We start from the raw sequence: 14,149 nt of genomic DNA on the forward strand, positions 1-14,149 counted from the left end.
TTCAATGAACTTCAACATGTTATTAGAATATAATTAAGAGTGGCGGGACTACGCAAGCCCACATGCAGAATTGCCTCAAAATGTCAGCGCACGATGTACGCCTATTTAACGCGAACTGCAGAGCCCTTCATGGCTTCAAAAGTAAAACTGTGTGACGTTCTTGAGCAGAAAGTCGAGAACTGGCTGCCTGAAGTCATCTGTAATATATTGACTCCCGTTCGGATGCATTTGAATGATGGTCTGGTTCTCTGTCCACTGGGGCCAGAATGCGAGACCGTTCGCGGTGACTCCCTTGTTGGGGTCAAGGTTGTTGACAAAGTTGATGTAGTACTGCCTCCACGCGGTCGTCGCATAGCCCGGGGCCAGACCATAGAAGACAGATATGATGTCCAAGCCGTGCCCGGACCCAAGGATGGGCGTGCCGTAGTAGTACGAGTTGAGGTAGGACCAGAACGGAATCCCCGTCTGCAGGTCGGCGACGAACTTGAGCATTCCGCGCCTGGTGATGGTGAAGACCAAGTCGCCGAGGATGGCGGCGAGTCGCTTGAACTGCGGGTACCAGTTGTTGGCCGACCCGGTTCGAAACGGGGATGCGTATTCGTCGCTGTCGTTGTAGATGTCGACCAGCTCCGCGAGCACGTCCCGGCTCGGGTTCGCGAAGACGAGCTCGTGCAGGTAGTCGACGATCTCCTCCTTCGTCGTGATGTTGGACTCAAACAGCGCAAACAGCGTGCCTTCGTCCTCCATGTCGCCCTGGGGCTGCGTTAGTTTTGGGGGGCTGAGGCACCCCCGACAAAAAAAGAAAACCTTTGGACCGGAAAACGCACCACGATGAACGGAACCTTGGCGATCTTCCCTTCGTACCCTAGCACGTCTGGCGATGCCGTCAGGAACATCCCGTCCGGTCTCGGGAGGTACGAGAGGGCGATAGAGCTGTAAGACAGTATACCGGGCACGCTGTTCACTGCGTGGTTGAAGCTGTCGTAGGGCAGTCCGCGAAGGCAAGCGACGGTGTCTTCTGCATTCGAGCATCCTCCCACTTCTACGACGCGGTCATAGACGGCTTGGGGTTTACTGGAGTTCATCCAGTCCGAGGGGACTGCGGTCCCTATGGACGCATTAATGATTCCCTACTGTGAGGTTCCATACCGTGGGTGTGAGCCTACCTGAGTTCATGATCCCGCCACGGAATAGGGGCTTCCCTTTGTACAGGTTGTTTCCATCGTAAGCGAGCATGTGGTAAAACACGCTGATCGAACCGGCGCTTTCACCCCATATCGTCACTTTCTCTGGATCGCCGCCAAACTTTGCAATGTTGTCGGCCACCCATTGTAAGCATAGCCTCTGGTCAAGAAGGCCAAGGTTGGTTGATCCTTCAGCGGTGAGCTCCTTTCCACCCAGGAACCCGTAGCCGCCCACCCGGTAGTTCACCGTGACGACAATGATAGGCTGACCCTGTTTGACCGATTCTTCGACCCATATTGACCCAGGATACATACTGTTCCATCCGAGCTCGAAGCCTCCTCCGTATATCCAGAAAAGCACTGGCAAATTGTCACCCTCCTTTGTGCCCGTCGGACGGTTGATCTAAGCTGGATCAGCAAGATTGTAGCTTGGACATGAAGCAGAAGCTCCCCTGTGTTTTACATACACTCATGACAAGACAGTCTTCGCTCTGGGAAGTGATGTTCTGGACCAGAGGGGTTTCGGCCAACAGCTCGATAACAGCGGTGGGCAAGGAGCCCTCAAGATTGTTCGAAAATACGAACTGGGGGCAAACATTTCCGTTCTCCTGCGCAGAAACCGTGCCCATGGGCTCAGTGATTGGCTCCGGAGGCTTGAGACGCCTGTCTCCCGTTGGAGGAAGTGCGTATGGAACCCCGAGGAACTCTTCTGTGTTAGGGGCAAGAAAGGACGGAGGTAAACCTATCAACGTCGCTTCCGGAGAGTTGATCACAACCGTAGGACCTTGGACGCTACGTGCAACGTCTGCCGGGGCGGCGAAGACTTGTAAAGAAAGGCTTAGTAGAACGAGTAGCATATTTGTTGAAAGCTTGGCACACCCACATAATACAGATCAAAATTAAGAGTATTTACGCTTTGAAATGGACAGCAGCATGCGCGGTATTTCTACCTGGAGCTCTATGACTGTCCATGAGATACCACTGGTCCTGATTCACCGGCTTTGCATTCCGTCTCTCGTGTTCAGAAGTGTCATTCGGTAGAAAGACCCATGGATTGTCGGTACTTCAGTCGTGGATCTGGACGCTTTCATGGTTAATCGTGTCCTACGACTCGGTACCTCTCAGACATAACTAAGACGTTATAGCGCTACGTCTAGGTTTGTCCTTGTTTCAACAAACCGCCTTCACAAGAGCAGGTACGGATTGAGCAGAAGCTTTTGAGATTAACTCAAAGACCTCGCTTCGAATGAACAAACGTGCCATGGCGACGGCTTTGTTTCTGAGTACATACGAAGAATACGCGCTCTCCATTACAGCAGAACCAAGTTCTGAGAGGTGAGGCTGCTCGCAGAGAATCTGTGCCGCATGTGAGGCCGAGCTCGTAAGCACATACTTCCCCACAGTTCAGAATAAGCATGGTTTCGTTTGGCGCTATTCTTCCTTGTGCTAATCATCAGGAATCCTAGCTTCGATCCTGTTCACGTCTCTCGAATGGATATTCCCTTTGTCCGAGTAGATGCAATTCTACAGCAAGTCCAGCAAAGGTTTGCAAAGATGAGCTAGAAGTAGATTCCTCTGCATAAATGTTCAAAGGGGAAGCACGGCGTTGTTAGGAGTACTGTGTTCTTTGTACCCAGAGTTAGAACTGATCAAGCTATCGAATTCCGATCTTGATATACAAACGATCTGAAAGCAGACCTCTGATCCCACAGGGCTTAGCCCATGACGCCTAGATCGGAGAAGCGGAAGGATTTTATTCATTGTCAACAACTTGTTGGTTCCAGAATGTGGAGGAATGGTAGGAGGGCGGGGCATCATTGTAAAGAACATGGTGGCATTAATGTTTCGAAAACACGGATTCGAGTATCTGACAAATGAGCGACTTCAAGATGCTGCGCACAGATGCCTACCACCTCACCTGAGCAATAGGAGCCAATACCGAGATCTTCGGATCTTGCCTGCCTCAGCCACCGTTCACTTTATCCGAGGATAGCAAGGAGCGACGACAGGCTTTCTTGCATTGACGATGACGAGCTCGTCCAGGTCCAAAAAAACTCATCATGGGAACCGATGCTGTCAACTATGCAAAGTCGTATCATTCAGGACGGCACGTCGAAGATCCTAAAACGGTCATTGGTGTAAAAGACGAGATGCTTAAGATGCAGCCCGACAAAAACGAAAACTGATGGAGTTGCGAACATTTTTCTCCCGTAGAAACATGCTGACGAGCAAATTCAAGTATCAGATGAGTCATGAACGGTATTCGTACTCCAAGCCGAATTCGAATTGGAATATGGTAGTAAACATCATCACATAATCCCGCACAACCAATATCATAATTAAGCACAAAAGCGCTCGCGCATATCTTCAGCGAAACCGGCATGTCACACTGCTTGATCTGAATGTTGAACTCGACGGTTGATTAATTCATGAGGAAGGTCTTGCGAAGTTGTCTTCACTGTTCACAGTTTGTGTTCCGACATTAATGTTGTAAAATTGAAGGGATTGGGGATCATCGCTGATTTGCAAGAACGGAGTAATTGGGTGCCTCCTTCAATGTCGCACTTCTCGTCGAGTACTCAACAATCACCTCCTGATTTGCACGCTGACTCTGTTCTTTTCGGAAGGCTGACTAGAGCGTTGACGATGATGAGTCCAAGTCTAGAGGTAGAAGGGTTGGGGAGTGCGGACTGAAAAGAGAAGGGCGGATGAATTCTGCCGCCGTGGAATATTGCAAATGTAGATTGGGAATGTCATTCGTTCTGGTAAAGTCCTGCTCCTCATCTCTGTAAATGCCCTACAGAGTCGTCACGCCGTCTTCGATGTGCCAAGGAAAACGATGCAACGTAGAACCGTTTCTCACCTTGTAAATTCTCACCACTCACGAAGTTCTCCCGTCACCTCGTCTATGAAATACGGCTGAGTCCATGCGGGTGCTCCAACAGCAGCTTTGCGTACAGCATCCTCATCAATTTCAATACCGAGACCAGGTTTGTCAAGCACTTTGACCATCCCCCCTTCCACATCGAAGGCCTCCGAGCTTTTTGTGTACGCATGCAAGTCCACACCTTCCTTCATGTTGTAATGGATGCCGATGCTCATTTCTTGAATCACGAAATTAGCCGCAACGGCGTCAACTTGAAAACTTGCTGCGAGGGCGATGGGTCCAAGCGGGCAATGTGGTGCGAGTGCTATGTCGTATGCTTCTGCCATGTGGGCTATTCGCATAATCTCCGAAATGCCACCGCAGTGGCTGATATCTGGTTGGAGAATATCAACCTTTCCATCACGTGTTAGCAGCTTTCTGTACCTTTTCGCAACGTTTATGATAGAAAACGTACACATCTCGCTTCTAGGAATGGCTTAACATCCCATCTGCTGTACAATCGCTCCCCAAGGGCGATCGGGATACTCGTGCCATCGTAAAGAGTCTTAACGGCCTCCACATTCTCGGAGAGGATTGGCTCCTCGACGAAGAGAGGCCGCTCCGGCTCAAGTAGTTTGATCAGCTGCTTGGCCATGGGCCGATGAAGTCTACCGTGAAAGTCTAAGCCGACATCGAGTCCCAAGTTTTTCACTTTTCTAACTCGCTCAACGGTGCTGTCCAAGACTTTAGGAGAAGCAAGCCACGAGACATCTTCTGTAGCGTTCATTTTGATCGCCGTGAAGCCTTGGGCGACACGCATTTTACTTTTAAAATTGTTAGCCTCCCCATGAAGTGTTGAACTTGATTGCTTACCCCGCCTCTTCAACATCTGAAGGTCTGTCACCACCGATCCAGGAATACACCCTCAGCTTGTCCCTAACCTTTCCTCCCAGAAGCTCGTAGATGGGTACATTTAATTTACGCGCTTGGTCCACTTAAAATCTGGCAAACCAACGCTACGGAATGTCAAGACATACCTTTCAAATCCCAGAGAGCGATATCGATTCCAGATAGCGCACTCATCAGCACCGGACCACCTCGATAGAATCCACGTCGGTAACCATGTTGCCAAATGCGCTCAATGTCACTGCGATGTACACGTCAGTCATGGCTTCTAGCGAGTTCGGTATTGATTTTAACATACTCGGCATTGAATCCAACGAATTGCACCTTGAAAGCATCCAAGGCACCTTCAACCGCATTTGTATGACCTGATTTAACGCTGTCAGTTTTGGTTTGTGCTTCCACCACGGCTTTGTTCACCTTCTAATGTTGCCTCTCCCCAGCCTGAGTTCCCATCCGCATCTGTAATTTTGACAAAAAGCCAGCGAGGGGGAACCTGATCTTATTTAGTTTTGTCAAAGAGTTAACGTAAGCAAAATACAAGCATAAAGCGTTCGACAGCCTTTGACTCTCATCTCAGTGAGGGGCGAGCTTGTACGATTGTATTTTACTGCGACTTAACAAGGCGAAGGACGCACTCGAAAATACTCGATATTTGTGATGACGGCCATTTTTGCGGCTCAAACAACTTGCAAGCCCACGTGGGCAGTAATATCTAATTCTTTGTTCGGCGCACTCGTTCCGCCCGCCACTGTGATAGCGGGTCACGCCGATAAAGCTGCTTGAGAGCACGCCAACCAGCGTCTTCAGGTCAAGGATTTGCCTGCACAAGAAAAATTCATTCAGTGCCTCGCCGACTTCGGTACCGCCATCGTGTCATGTCCATCACAGTGTTGAGCAGCAGACTCTGAAAGCCGGGCTGAACAGTCTAGATTTTCGCTCTCTTCGTACCGAACGACGCATGCAACACGCAGCTTACTCGAAGGCGGGATTGACTTGCCAAAACAGGCGGTGCTGTGGAGAGCATGTTTTCTACCTTGAGGTCGGACATGCTGGGTCAACCACCATGTTTTGTCGTACTGCATCATCGTGTACATTCCTCCGCACCACCATCCTTCCGCAAAAAGCTGTTGGACAGGAAAACTTGTATTGTCCCCACTGGCCATGATAAAGCTGCGAAAGGACAAGTCTCTGCTAGGGCTGATTGACTTGCTACCTGTCCAAAGATCTTCAATTAAAGGGCACACTGATGTACAGTACAAAGACGTGAACAGGCGGCTCGAGATGGCAATATCAAATTTTCGGCGGTCTAACAACAATTTGAAAGCGTAGCAATAGGGGCTCTTTCGGTATTACTTCGGTTGGCTGATGGCTTGTTCCAAGCCGAAGCGTGAGATGGACAGCTGCAGGATCCGCCCACCTGGAAGTTGTCATGTCCTCATTCGCTGCGAGACCATCGCCCTGGTCCACCCCATAAGCGGGCCCCAGAAGGTTCTATGCGACTTGGACTGAGACATGAAGCAGTACAGCTGTTCAATCAACGTCCGCGGTCCGGTCTCCCGCTCACGGCGTAGCAGTCGACCTTAATCGCATCGAGCTTATTTTGACCTCCGTTCAGGCTTGCGCAGCTTCAGAGTCAATCAGCAGAGGCAAATAATTTTCGCAATTGCAAGCGTGCCTTCATCTCCGCGCATGGTTGCGTTATCCCTGTTGCGGATGTATCTCCAGCTTCGATGAACCAACCGTTCGCCGTCAATGGGATCTTCGCATTCGTAGACATTCCAAGTATTACAAGTTTGGGTTTTGCCAATGCAGGGACGCCGATACTGCCGACAGAGACATCTCATCCGTACCTCGTGGTCGTCATTTTGACTCTTTTCAGAACGGTCTAACGCAGGTACCATATACTCTCCAAAAATGCAGCCTACCAACGTTCTTACTTTCTTTTTTTCGTTCCTGGAATCAAAGCTTATGCGGAGTCTTTCCCCGAACTTTCACACTATCTAGGAAGGACTAGAACTAGCGTTGCCAATGCACCCGGTCCGTCGAATACAGCTGTCAACATCTGGAGACAGAGCGGCATATGAGACTTCTGGTAGATCATGGAGATAATCGACATAATCCGCAACCTCTCTGAGCTTGAGTAATTAAGCCTCAAGAGGAACATGTTTTAATGTTCTTGATGCGCCTGGCCGATACTTAACCTTATGCCGCACACTTTTGAATCTTATCAACATCCATAATCTCAAGCTAGTCGCCAAAACTCAGGATAGACTTTCCCCCATCCTTCTGTAATACCTGCAGGGTACCTTTCCGGGTTTATTGCGCTCGGCCCGATTCGCTCAACTCAATGCCCCCGATGCTAAATTGTCTTGTGACCCTGGAAGCGTCGTGAAGCAAATGTGTTGGCCCTACATTCCGACTGATTTAACTCAATACATTATCTAATCGATGATTACCTTTGCTTCTAATACAGGGACATACTGAGGATGTTGCTTGCAAAGTAATGAGTGTGTTCGCATGTTGATTATATTACGATACTCCCAATTCCAATTAAGAGGTATGACTTCCGCCAAGTCTTCTGGACTAAGCCAAACACTTCGTTTCCTATTCCCTTTGAGCGTGAGGTTTATGAGACCGCCGCAATTGTCTTTTATTTTTCATTCTCCAACGGTTGCACCATATCATGCATCCGTTCTTATGTCTAAGAAACAAATTGCTCCTGTTTACCACATTTGCTGTCCTCGGCCAATCTCTCTCTCAACCTGTGCACGAGACGGGATTTGCGAAGCGCAATGCATCTTGCCAGAATGGACCTGATAGCAGAAATTGTTGGTCAGACGGGTTCGACATCAACACTAACTACTATGAAGAATGGCCAAGTACCGGAAACACCGTTACATATGACTTGACTCTGACGGAAACTCCGTGCAATCCTGACGGCCATGGGAGCAAGACATGTCAACTCGTCAATGGTCAATATCCCGGACCAACTATTAGAGCAAATTGGGGTGACAAGATCCAAGTTACGGTGCATAACAATCTTCAGGTTAACGGAACTTCACTTCATTGGCATGGCGTCAGACAGTTGGGCTCGAATGAAATGGACGGAACTAATGGTGTAACCGAGTGCCCACTTGCTGCTGGCGACTCAAAGACATACACATTTACCGCCACACAATACGGCACTAGCTGGTATCATTCCCATCACACAGCCCAGTACGGTCAAGGAATAGTGGGTGCCATTGTAATTGATGGGCCTGCGACAGCAAACTACGACGAAGACCTTGGGACGCTTCCGTTATCTGATTGGTATTACAGCTCTATTTACGATGTTTTGTACACTGTGATGGATGTACCTGGTCCGCTGCCGCCCGCGGACAACGTCCTGGTGAATGGAACTATGGTTGATGGCGATGGAAATGGGCAGTACCAAAAAATATCGGTCCAGCCTGGCAAAAAATACCGCCTTCGAATCGCAAATACTGCCATGGATCACATGTTTCATGTGTCTCTCGATGGCCACCCATTCACCGTAATCGAGGCCGACTTCGTTCCGATCAAGCCCTATCAAACCACAGACCTTAAGATCAACGTCGGACAGCGATACGACGTCATCTTCGAGGCAAATCAGGCGGCGAATAATTACTGGTTGCGTGTAGCTCCTGCTGCACCAGGCCCCCAAGGTCCGCTTTGTGGTTTTGCAGCTATTTACTCGAAGGAAAATGCACCAGTGGTTGGTGCAATTGTTTCCTATGACGGAGCCGGTGATGGTCTGCCGACATCGACAGCTTATGCTAATGACGGTTCATGCTCTGATGAGGTCATCGACCCTTGGTTCATCACCCCTATGTCTGGTGGATACAAAATTGACGCGCTTAATGTCACATTTGGCGCTGGGCAGGTCGTGAATTGGTTCATCAATGGTAGCACGATGATAGGTAAGTTAGCCTAGGCATAATCTCTCCGACTCTCAACTAATACGCTTTGTAGCCGACTGGGAGAATCCAACCTTGGCATTCATCCGCGACCAGAAACCGTTCACCAGCAGCATGAACGTTGTTCAGATGCCGGAAGCAAATTCATGGTATCTGTGGGTCATTGAAAACGCGCTTTTCCCTATCAGTCCGCATCCAATCCATCTTCACGGCCACGACTTCGAAATCCTCGGATCAGGTGAAGGCCCATTTCCTTGGGGCACCGATTTTTTCACGGGTGCGAAGCCTCAACGGCGAGATGTTGCTACGCTTCCCGGAACGTCAAATGGGGGCTGGCTGCTTCTTGGCGTTTATACCAACAATCCAGGAGCCTGGTTGATGCATTGCCACATAGGCTGGCATGTATCTCAGGGATTAAGCATGCAGTTCGTGGAGCGACAAAGTGAAATTTTGAATACTGTTGGAAGTCTGGACGACATGACAAAAGGCTGTTCAGCATGGACCGCATACTGGAACAGTGGTGATCATGGAGCCAAGATTGATTCTGGCTACTGAAAGTTTCTTAATAAATTTTTCATATGTTTTCTTTCATATGTACCATTTGATTTAGCGAGCAAGTCATCGTAATACTCTTGTCCAGAATACTGCGGATATAGCAATGATGATACAGAGCGTATCAACGTTAATCATAGAACCAATGTCATGTTGCCCGAACCTCTAAAGAAATGGCGGCCGAGATAGATCTTCGTAGAGGCACTTTGCAGCATCATCGCAAGCACTGTCCATCCATAAAAACGTCACTAGCGCAGATTTAAGGTCGCTCCATGATGTGATATTTTCCATTGCTAACATCGCTTTCAGTCTCTTCAGAAACCAGGGTCTTTCAATTGTGTCTCGTGCCATGATCGCTGCGAGAACAATCATCCAAATTAACAGCTTGCCACCTCCAAGCATGCAAGTTTCAAGACTAATGCTCTCAACCACGCGCTTTGCGATCTGAACAAGCCGGTTCGGGGCCCCGGTTGAAGGCGGCAAAGGATACAGTACGCCTGTGGAAAACAGAAGGCCTCCAATTCGGCAGCATTCGTAGATGTGATGTTCTTGGTTCACAAGCCCAATTTCTATTGCACTTGGAGTGCTCAGTAAGTTATGGTGCACATAATTTCTCTCGCACAGGAGGACGTGAAAATCTGCTTGAAGCAGTTCGCCTCTGCTGTAAAAATCAATCTTTCTGCTGATTAGCGCGGTACGCCGTAAGATCCCGGAGAGTTGCAATGGAAGACCCAAAGAAAGTAGCGATTGAAAGCCTAGGCAAGTAGGTAGTTGATTAGTATCCTCAGGGACGGCGTTCACATTGGGGTCTTCAAACGCCCGAACGATCTCTGCAATGTCCCAAAAGGGGAAAACAGGCTTTCGGATATACTTTGCGGCGATCTGGAGATCATTTCTTTGATAGAAGTTAGCAAAGCATTCCCATTCCGGAAAAGAGAACACTTGCATAGCCATCGACTTGGCCAGAGGTAAACTTAAACCATCAAGTCCTCCTTTAAGACCAATCAGCCTAGTTGCTGCCTGTATATGTGCATTTTCTTTCGCGTATGCATAATGCCTTGTCCACTGGATGCTTTGTAATATTCCAGGTGCATTGAATGGGCAGGATTCGACAGACTCACGATCTCTATCATGCTCATCACTTTCCATCCCCAGGTAAGCCATTGCGAGCACAAACGACTCATTGATAGCTTCTGGTCTGCGGATATCGTTGATAGCCACCTGCAGTCGCTTAAACGCTTCATGTTTATGCAGCAATATCTCACGCGATTGGCTTATTTCTGTTCGACCCAGAAGATCGTCATGATGGACTGCTGCGGCATATAAGAATCCATGAAACACGGCAGGATTGTGAGAAAACATCGGCCACCACTCATTCACGAGCGGGCTGGCTTGACCGAGGTCCTTAGATGGCCAATACTTTGGCCAGATGATCTGAATAACTGCTAACTCTCAGAACGCGAATTCGATCGGCCACATAACGTATTCGTACCATGATTGATGAGCTTGTGCATGTGTATTGTCACGGGTTTGTTATATCCACGAAGCGCCTCAAGACTGCTCTCTAATATACTTGAGTTGCTAAGCCCTTCGGACTGCAATCCTTGACGCAAAAGCGCAGAGTAGAAGACATCGGTTGTATTCTCATTCCAGGTTGTGAGAAAGACTGGGGGGGAGCGACCTTGCGGATGCGTGAGAGGTGCTTCTACTTCGTCGTCTTTCTCTGATGCAGCGATTTGTTGTTCCGACCGTGCTGATGCATTCTTCAACACTCGTTCACGTCGTCTCCGCTGTGTCATAACGAGCGATCGCGCCTGGTTTGCATTGCGCCGTCTTCTATCCGCGGATGGCTCACCGACATCGATGAAAGCGAAGGACGACATATTTTCATCGTGTTGCGTCTTGCTCACTCGTAGATCCAGCAATCTATACTAAGCTAGAGGAAGGACATATTATAAGCTAAATGCGCCTATCTAGAATAAAAGCTAGCGCGATAAATTTCATGTTAATTCCTTGAGTTCCGCTTCTGATCTGCAAGGAATTGAACTTCGTGAGTGTCAGCCACGGAAGTGGGGTCTATTTCTACCGCACGGGGTCAAATCTCGTTCGAGGCTTTGTAGTCCACGCATGCAAAGACGATGGCTGTTTGGCCCACTGAAATGCCAATCAACACATGAAGTGGACTTATCGTCAACCTTGCAGCTAGCTTCCATAATCCGTCCAAGTTTGAAGCATTCAAGCTTTAAGTAATAGAAGCTTTTCAAGAATGGCGCGAAGAGTGTCTTAGTCGAGAGTAGATAAGTTGTGTTGGCGAGATTTCCAAGGAATGACTTTGAACCATTCTCCGCTAGAAGGGTTCTAGAGACGCATGCATGGTCTTCATTACATGGCGTGACCATCAGCAGAAGTACTCCGTTGGGGGATATAGTTTGATCAAGAGATTGAAACCCGCCTTAATAGCAGAACTTGAGCCGCTAAGCAGAAAACACAGCCAGTGAGAAATATAATTGAAAGGTTATCCGAGCTCTACGAGTTGATGAAGTGAGTTCAGTTCGCAAACGATGTTTTCCCATCCTGAAAAGTCGAAATGAGCAATCACTGTAATTGAAGTGGGTATAATAAAGTAATCGCCCCATCCTCCGCACGTATTGAACATCTTTCAATCCGCCCGCCAGCTACTCACGTTTCCTTGAAAACAGCTTTGCCCGCTTCATTCAACCCCAAATCCTCATCTTCAATACCCAGCTATGACGCAGCTTCAGGCCCCCTTCGAGGACTATTTGCAGAGCCACCGCCACTTTTTTTCGCTAAATTTGCAAAGAAGTCCTTTAGTCGCTGGTTTTCCATCTCCGCATTGTCACCGCCACCCACTGCTGCCTTTGGCGTGCTCGGGCTCTTCAATCGAGACGGCTCCTCCATCGACCGCGTTGCTTCACGATCCTGTAACTCAACGAATTAGCAACACTCGTCCCAACCGTTTCCACTTGTAGCTCTTCGTAGAGCCGGCTGTTAAACCTACCTTGATCTTCCTGACCATCTCTTCGGCATCAACCTGTATACCGCCCATGTTGAACTGCACTGGCCCAATATGCTCCTCAACATGTCTCCCGCCGTCATCGAGAAGTGAGCCCAATCGGCTAGCGTCCTTTTTACTTTCTTGAGCCATTCTTTCCTTGCGGTCTGCCACTTGAAACTCCTCTAGAATCTTGCTTTGTTCGGCCAAGAACGATTGGACATCCTTGCTCTCGACTTCGATCACTCCTTTCGCTCCCGCTTTCGGCATCCCCCCAGGCATGGCCGCGTTAGCTTTCGGGTTCGTGATATCAGCCTCATACATAGACACCGCATTAGTTTCATCTTCGCCTGTAGGTTCGCTCCCCGACGGTTTCTGAATTTCAACGGACCACATCTTGCTCACGATCTCCGGGTCGAAATTATCAGCCATCATCCGGATTTTGGCCCAAGAATCCCAATTTGGCGGCACAAGAGTACGATCTCGGTTACTAACTTCATACCCGAGCTCCTTCTTTTGTGCAAGCAAAGTAGACGTAATCCCCAAGCTCGAATGAACAAGCGGTTGTAATGACCCAGGTGCCGAAGGCATTGTATATATCAAGCTGCCTCCATGCTTGAGAAGGATCGTTCGAATATATTGTCCAATATAGTCGAACTGTTCATCTTTCCAGCCATGATCCCGTTCCAAGCTTTGCATCTTGTCCGTGTTCTGACACACCACACAAAGTGGCATCCCCAGCGGTTCGTCCCACTCCCCAGGTCCTAGAGGCAGTGAGGCGTCCTCTGCATCACCACTTTCTGTGCTTTCTACGGTATTACTACGGTTGCGTTGGCGATCACGCCATCGAGATACATTGTCTTCCATAGCATTTTTTGATTCGTCATCGAGAGATACGACAATAGAGCGAATAAGCCTGATCCAGTCTCGCAGTTGACGAACCCAGTGCCAGGGTTGGTTCCAGTCAAGTAGGATGACAACTAGGGTATGGGAAAGTGTCTTAGGGGTGAGAAGCGGTTTGAGAAGGGGTGCGAATGACGTAGATGCACTGCTGAGTGTATAAATGGAGAGTCGGGCAAGAATGTCTTGTCAATGTCAGTCGTAGTCGAAGTTGTAGTTCTTCAGCAGACAAACCTTCATGGTCCGCGTCCAATACATCTTGATAAGTATAACCTAATGCATATTGATTTGCAACGGGAGGCGGTCTCCGAGTTTGTTGTCGGCGATTACTAGACGTGTCTGTGGATAGCGATTCTAGGAAGTCTTTTTGCGATTGTGGCGATCCTCCTGTTGTTGAGTTAGTAAAAATGCTCTTAACGCTCTAATATGTTTAATATATACACACCCAGTAGTAGAAGCTGCTTTTCAGGCAGTCTTTTGCCACTTGATACACTGTTCAGGAGCGTGGACCATATCTCCTTCTTCGGCGCCTGCGTCTTCCGCCGGTCTCGCGCGTCTGCGAAGGGGTTCGACGACGGTTGGACAGCTGCCGAAGCCATGTTGAACAGAAAAAATTAAGTGTATGTAAAATCAAGCAAGATTGAGGAGGCAGCAGCTGTAAACCAAGATCAGGACATCAAATCGTGCCGAAGGTTTGTACAGTAGGGGGTTGCTCTCGTGAAGCAAACGCGTGGAGTTGATCGCGGAGGTGACGTACAACGAACTCAGCCGCGCACAAGTAACTCTCTACCAC

The 14,149-nt window shown here is 48.8% G+C and overlaps 5 protein-coding genes across 6 annotated transcripts; 1 reads left to right on the forward strand and 4 right to left on the reverse strand.

Moving 5' to 3' along the window:
• Nucleotides 1–45: 45 nt before the first annotated feature.
• PV09_04327 (uncharacterized protein) lies at nt 46–2,041 on the reverse strand (the record flags this gene model as incomplete). The annotated part of the gene is made up of 4 exons (XM_016357654.1): nt 46–753; nt 828–1,108; nt 1,167–1,587; nt 1,652–2,041. The coding sequence occupies 4 exons, from the start codon at nt 2,039–2,041 to the stop codon at nt 136–138; spliced, it is 1,710 nt and encodes a 569-aa protein (XP_016214446.1). The 3' UTR covers nt 46–135.
• Nucleotides 2,042–3,647: 1,606 nt separating this feature from the next.
• PV09_04328 (uncharacterized protein) lies at nt 3,648–6,232 on the reverse strand. Its single transcript, XM_016357655.1, has 7 exons — nt 5,592–6,232; nt 5,374–5,449; nt 5,255–5,321; nt 5,088–5,197; nt 4,924–5,035; nt 4,526–4,874; nt 3,648–4,463 (listed from the first exon to the last, which is right to left on the reverse strand). Exons 1-7 carry the CDS (start codon nt 5,622–5,624, stop codon nt 4,059–4,061), a joined length of 1,152 nt encoding a protein of 383 aa, XP_016214447.1. The 5' UTR covers nt 5,625–6,232; the 3' UTR covers nt 3,648–4,058.
• A 1,257-nt stretch (nt 6,233–7,489) lies between these two features.
• On the forward strand, nt 7,490–9,601 carry PV09_04329 (the record flags this gene model as incomplete). 2 transcript variants are annotated; one of them, XM_016357657.1, is made up of 3 exons in its annotated part: nt 7,490–7,513; nt 7,827–8,894; nt 8,947–9,446. In XM_016357657.1, the coding sequence occupies exons 2-3, from the start codon at nt 8,057–8,059 to the stop codon at nt 9,444–9,446; spliced, it is 1,338 nt and encodes a 445-aa protein (XP_016214449.1). In that variant the 5' UTR covers nt 7,490–7,513; nt 7,827–8,056. The 2 variants fall into 2 exon arrangements, with proteins under 2 accessions (XP_016214449.1, XP_016214448.1); XM_016357656.1 differs by lacking the exon at nt 7,490–7,513 and having other exon boundaries at nt 7,579–8,894; nt 8,947–9,601.
• PV09_04330 (uncharacterized protein) lies at nt 9,491–11,453 on the reverse strand. Its single transcript, XM_016357658.1, has 3 exons — nt 10,936–11,453; nt 10,390–10,885; nt 9,491–10,338 (listed from the first exon to the last, which is right to left on the reverse strand). The coding sequence occupies exons 1-3, from the start codon at nt 11,324–11,326 to the stop codon at nt 9,609–9,611; spliced, it is 1,617 nt and encodes a 538-aa protein (XP_016214450.1). The 5' UTR covers nt 11,327–11,453; the 3' UTR covers nt 9,491–9,608.
• Nucleotides 11,454–11,922: 469 nt separating this feature from the next.
• PV09_04331 (uncharacterized protein) lies at nt 11,923–14,048 on the reverse strand. The gene is made up of 4 exons (XM_016357659.1): nt 13,802–14,048; nt 13,591–13,743; nt 12,463–13,541; nt 11,923–12,383 (listed from the first exon to the last, which is right to left on the reverse strand). The coding sequence occupies exons 1-4, from the start codon at nt 13,953–13,955 to the stop codon at nt 12,189–12,191; spliced, it is 1,581 nt and encodes a 526-aa protein (XP_016214451.1). The 5' UTR covers nt 13,956–14,048; the 3' UTR covers nt 11,923–12,188.
• Nucleotides 14,049–14,149: the final 101 nt, after the last annotated feature.

Source organism: Verruconis gallopava (genome assembly GCF_000836295.1).
Source record: "Verruconis gallopava strain CBS 43764 unplaced genomic scaffold supercont1.12, whole genome shotgun sequence".
Taxonomy (NCBI): Eukaryota; Fungi; Ascomycota; class Dothideomycetes; order Venturiales; family Sympoventuriaceae; genus Verruconis; species Verruconis gallopava.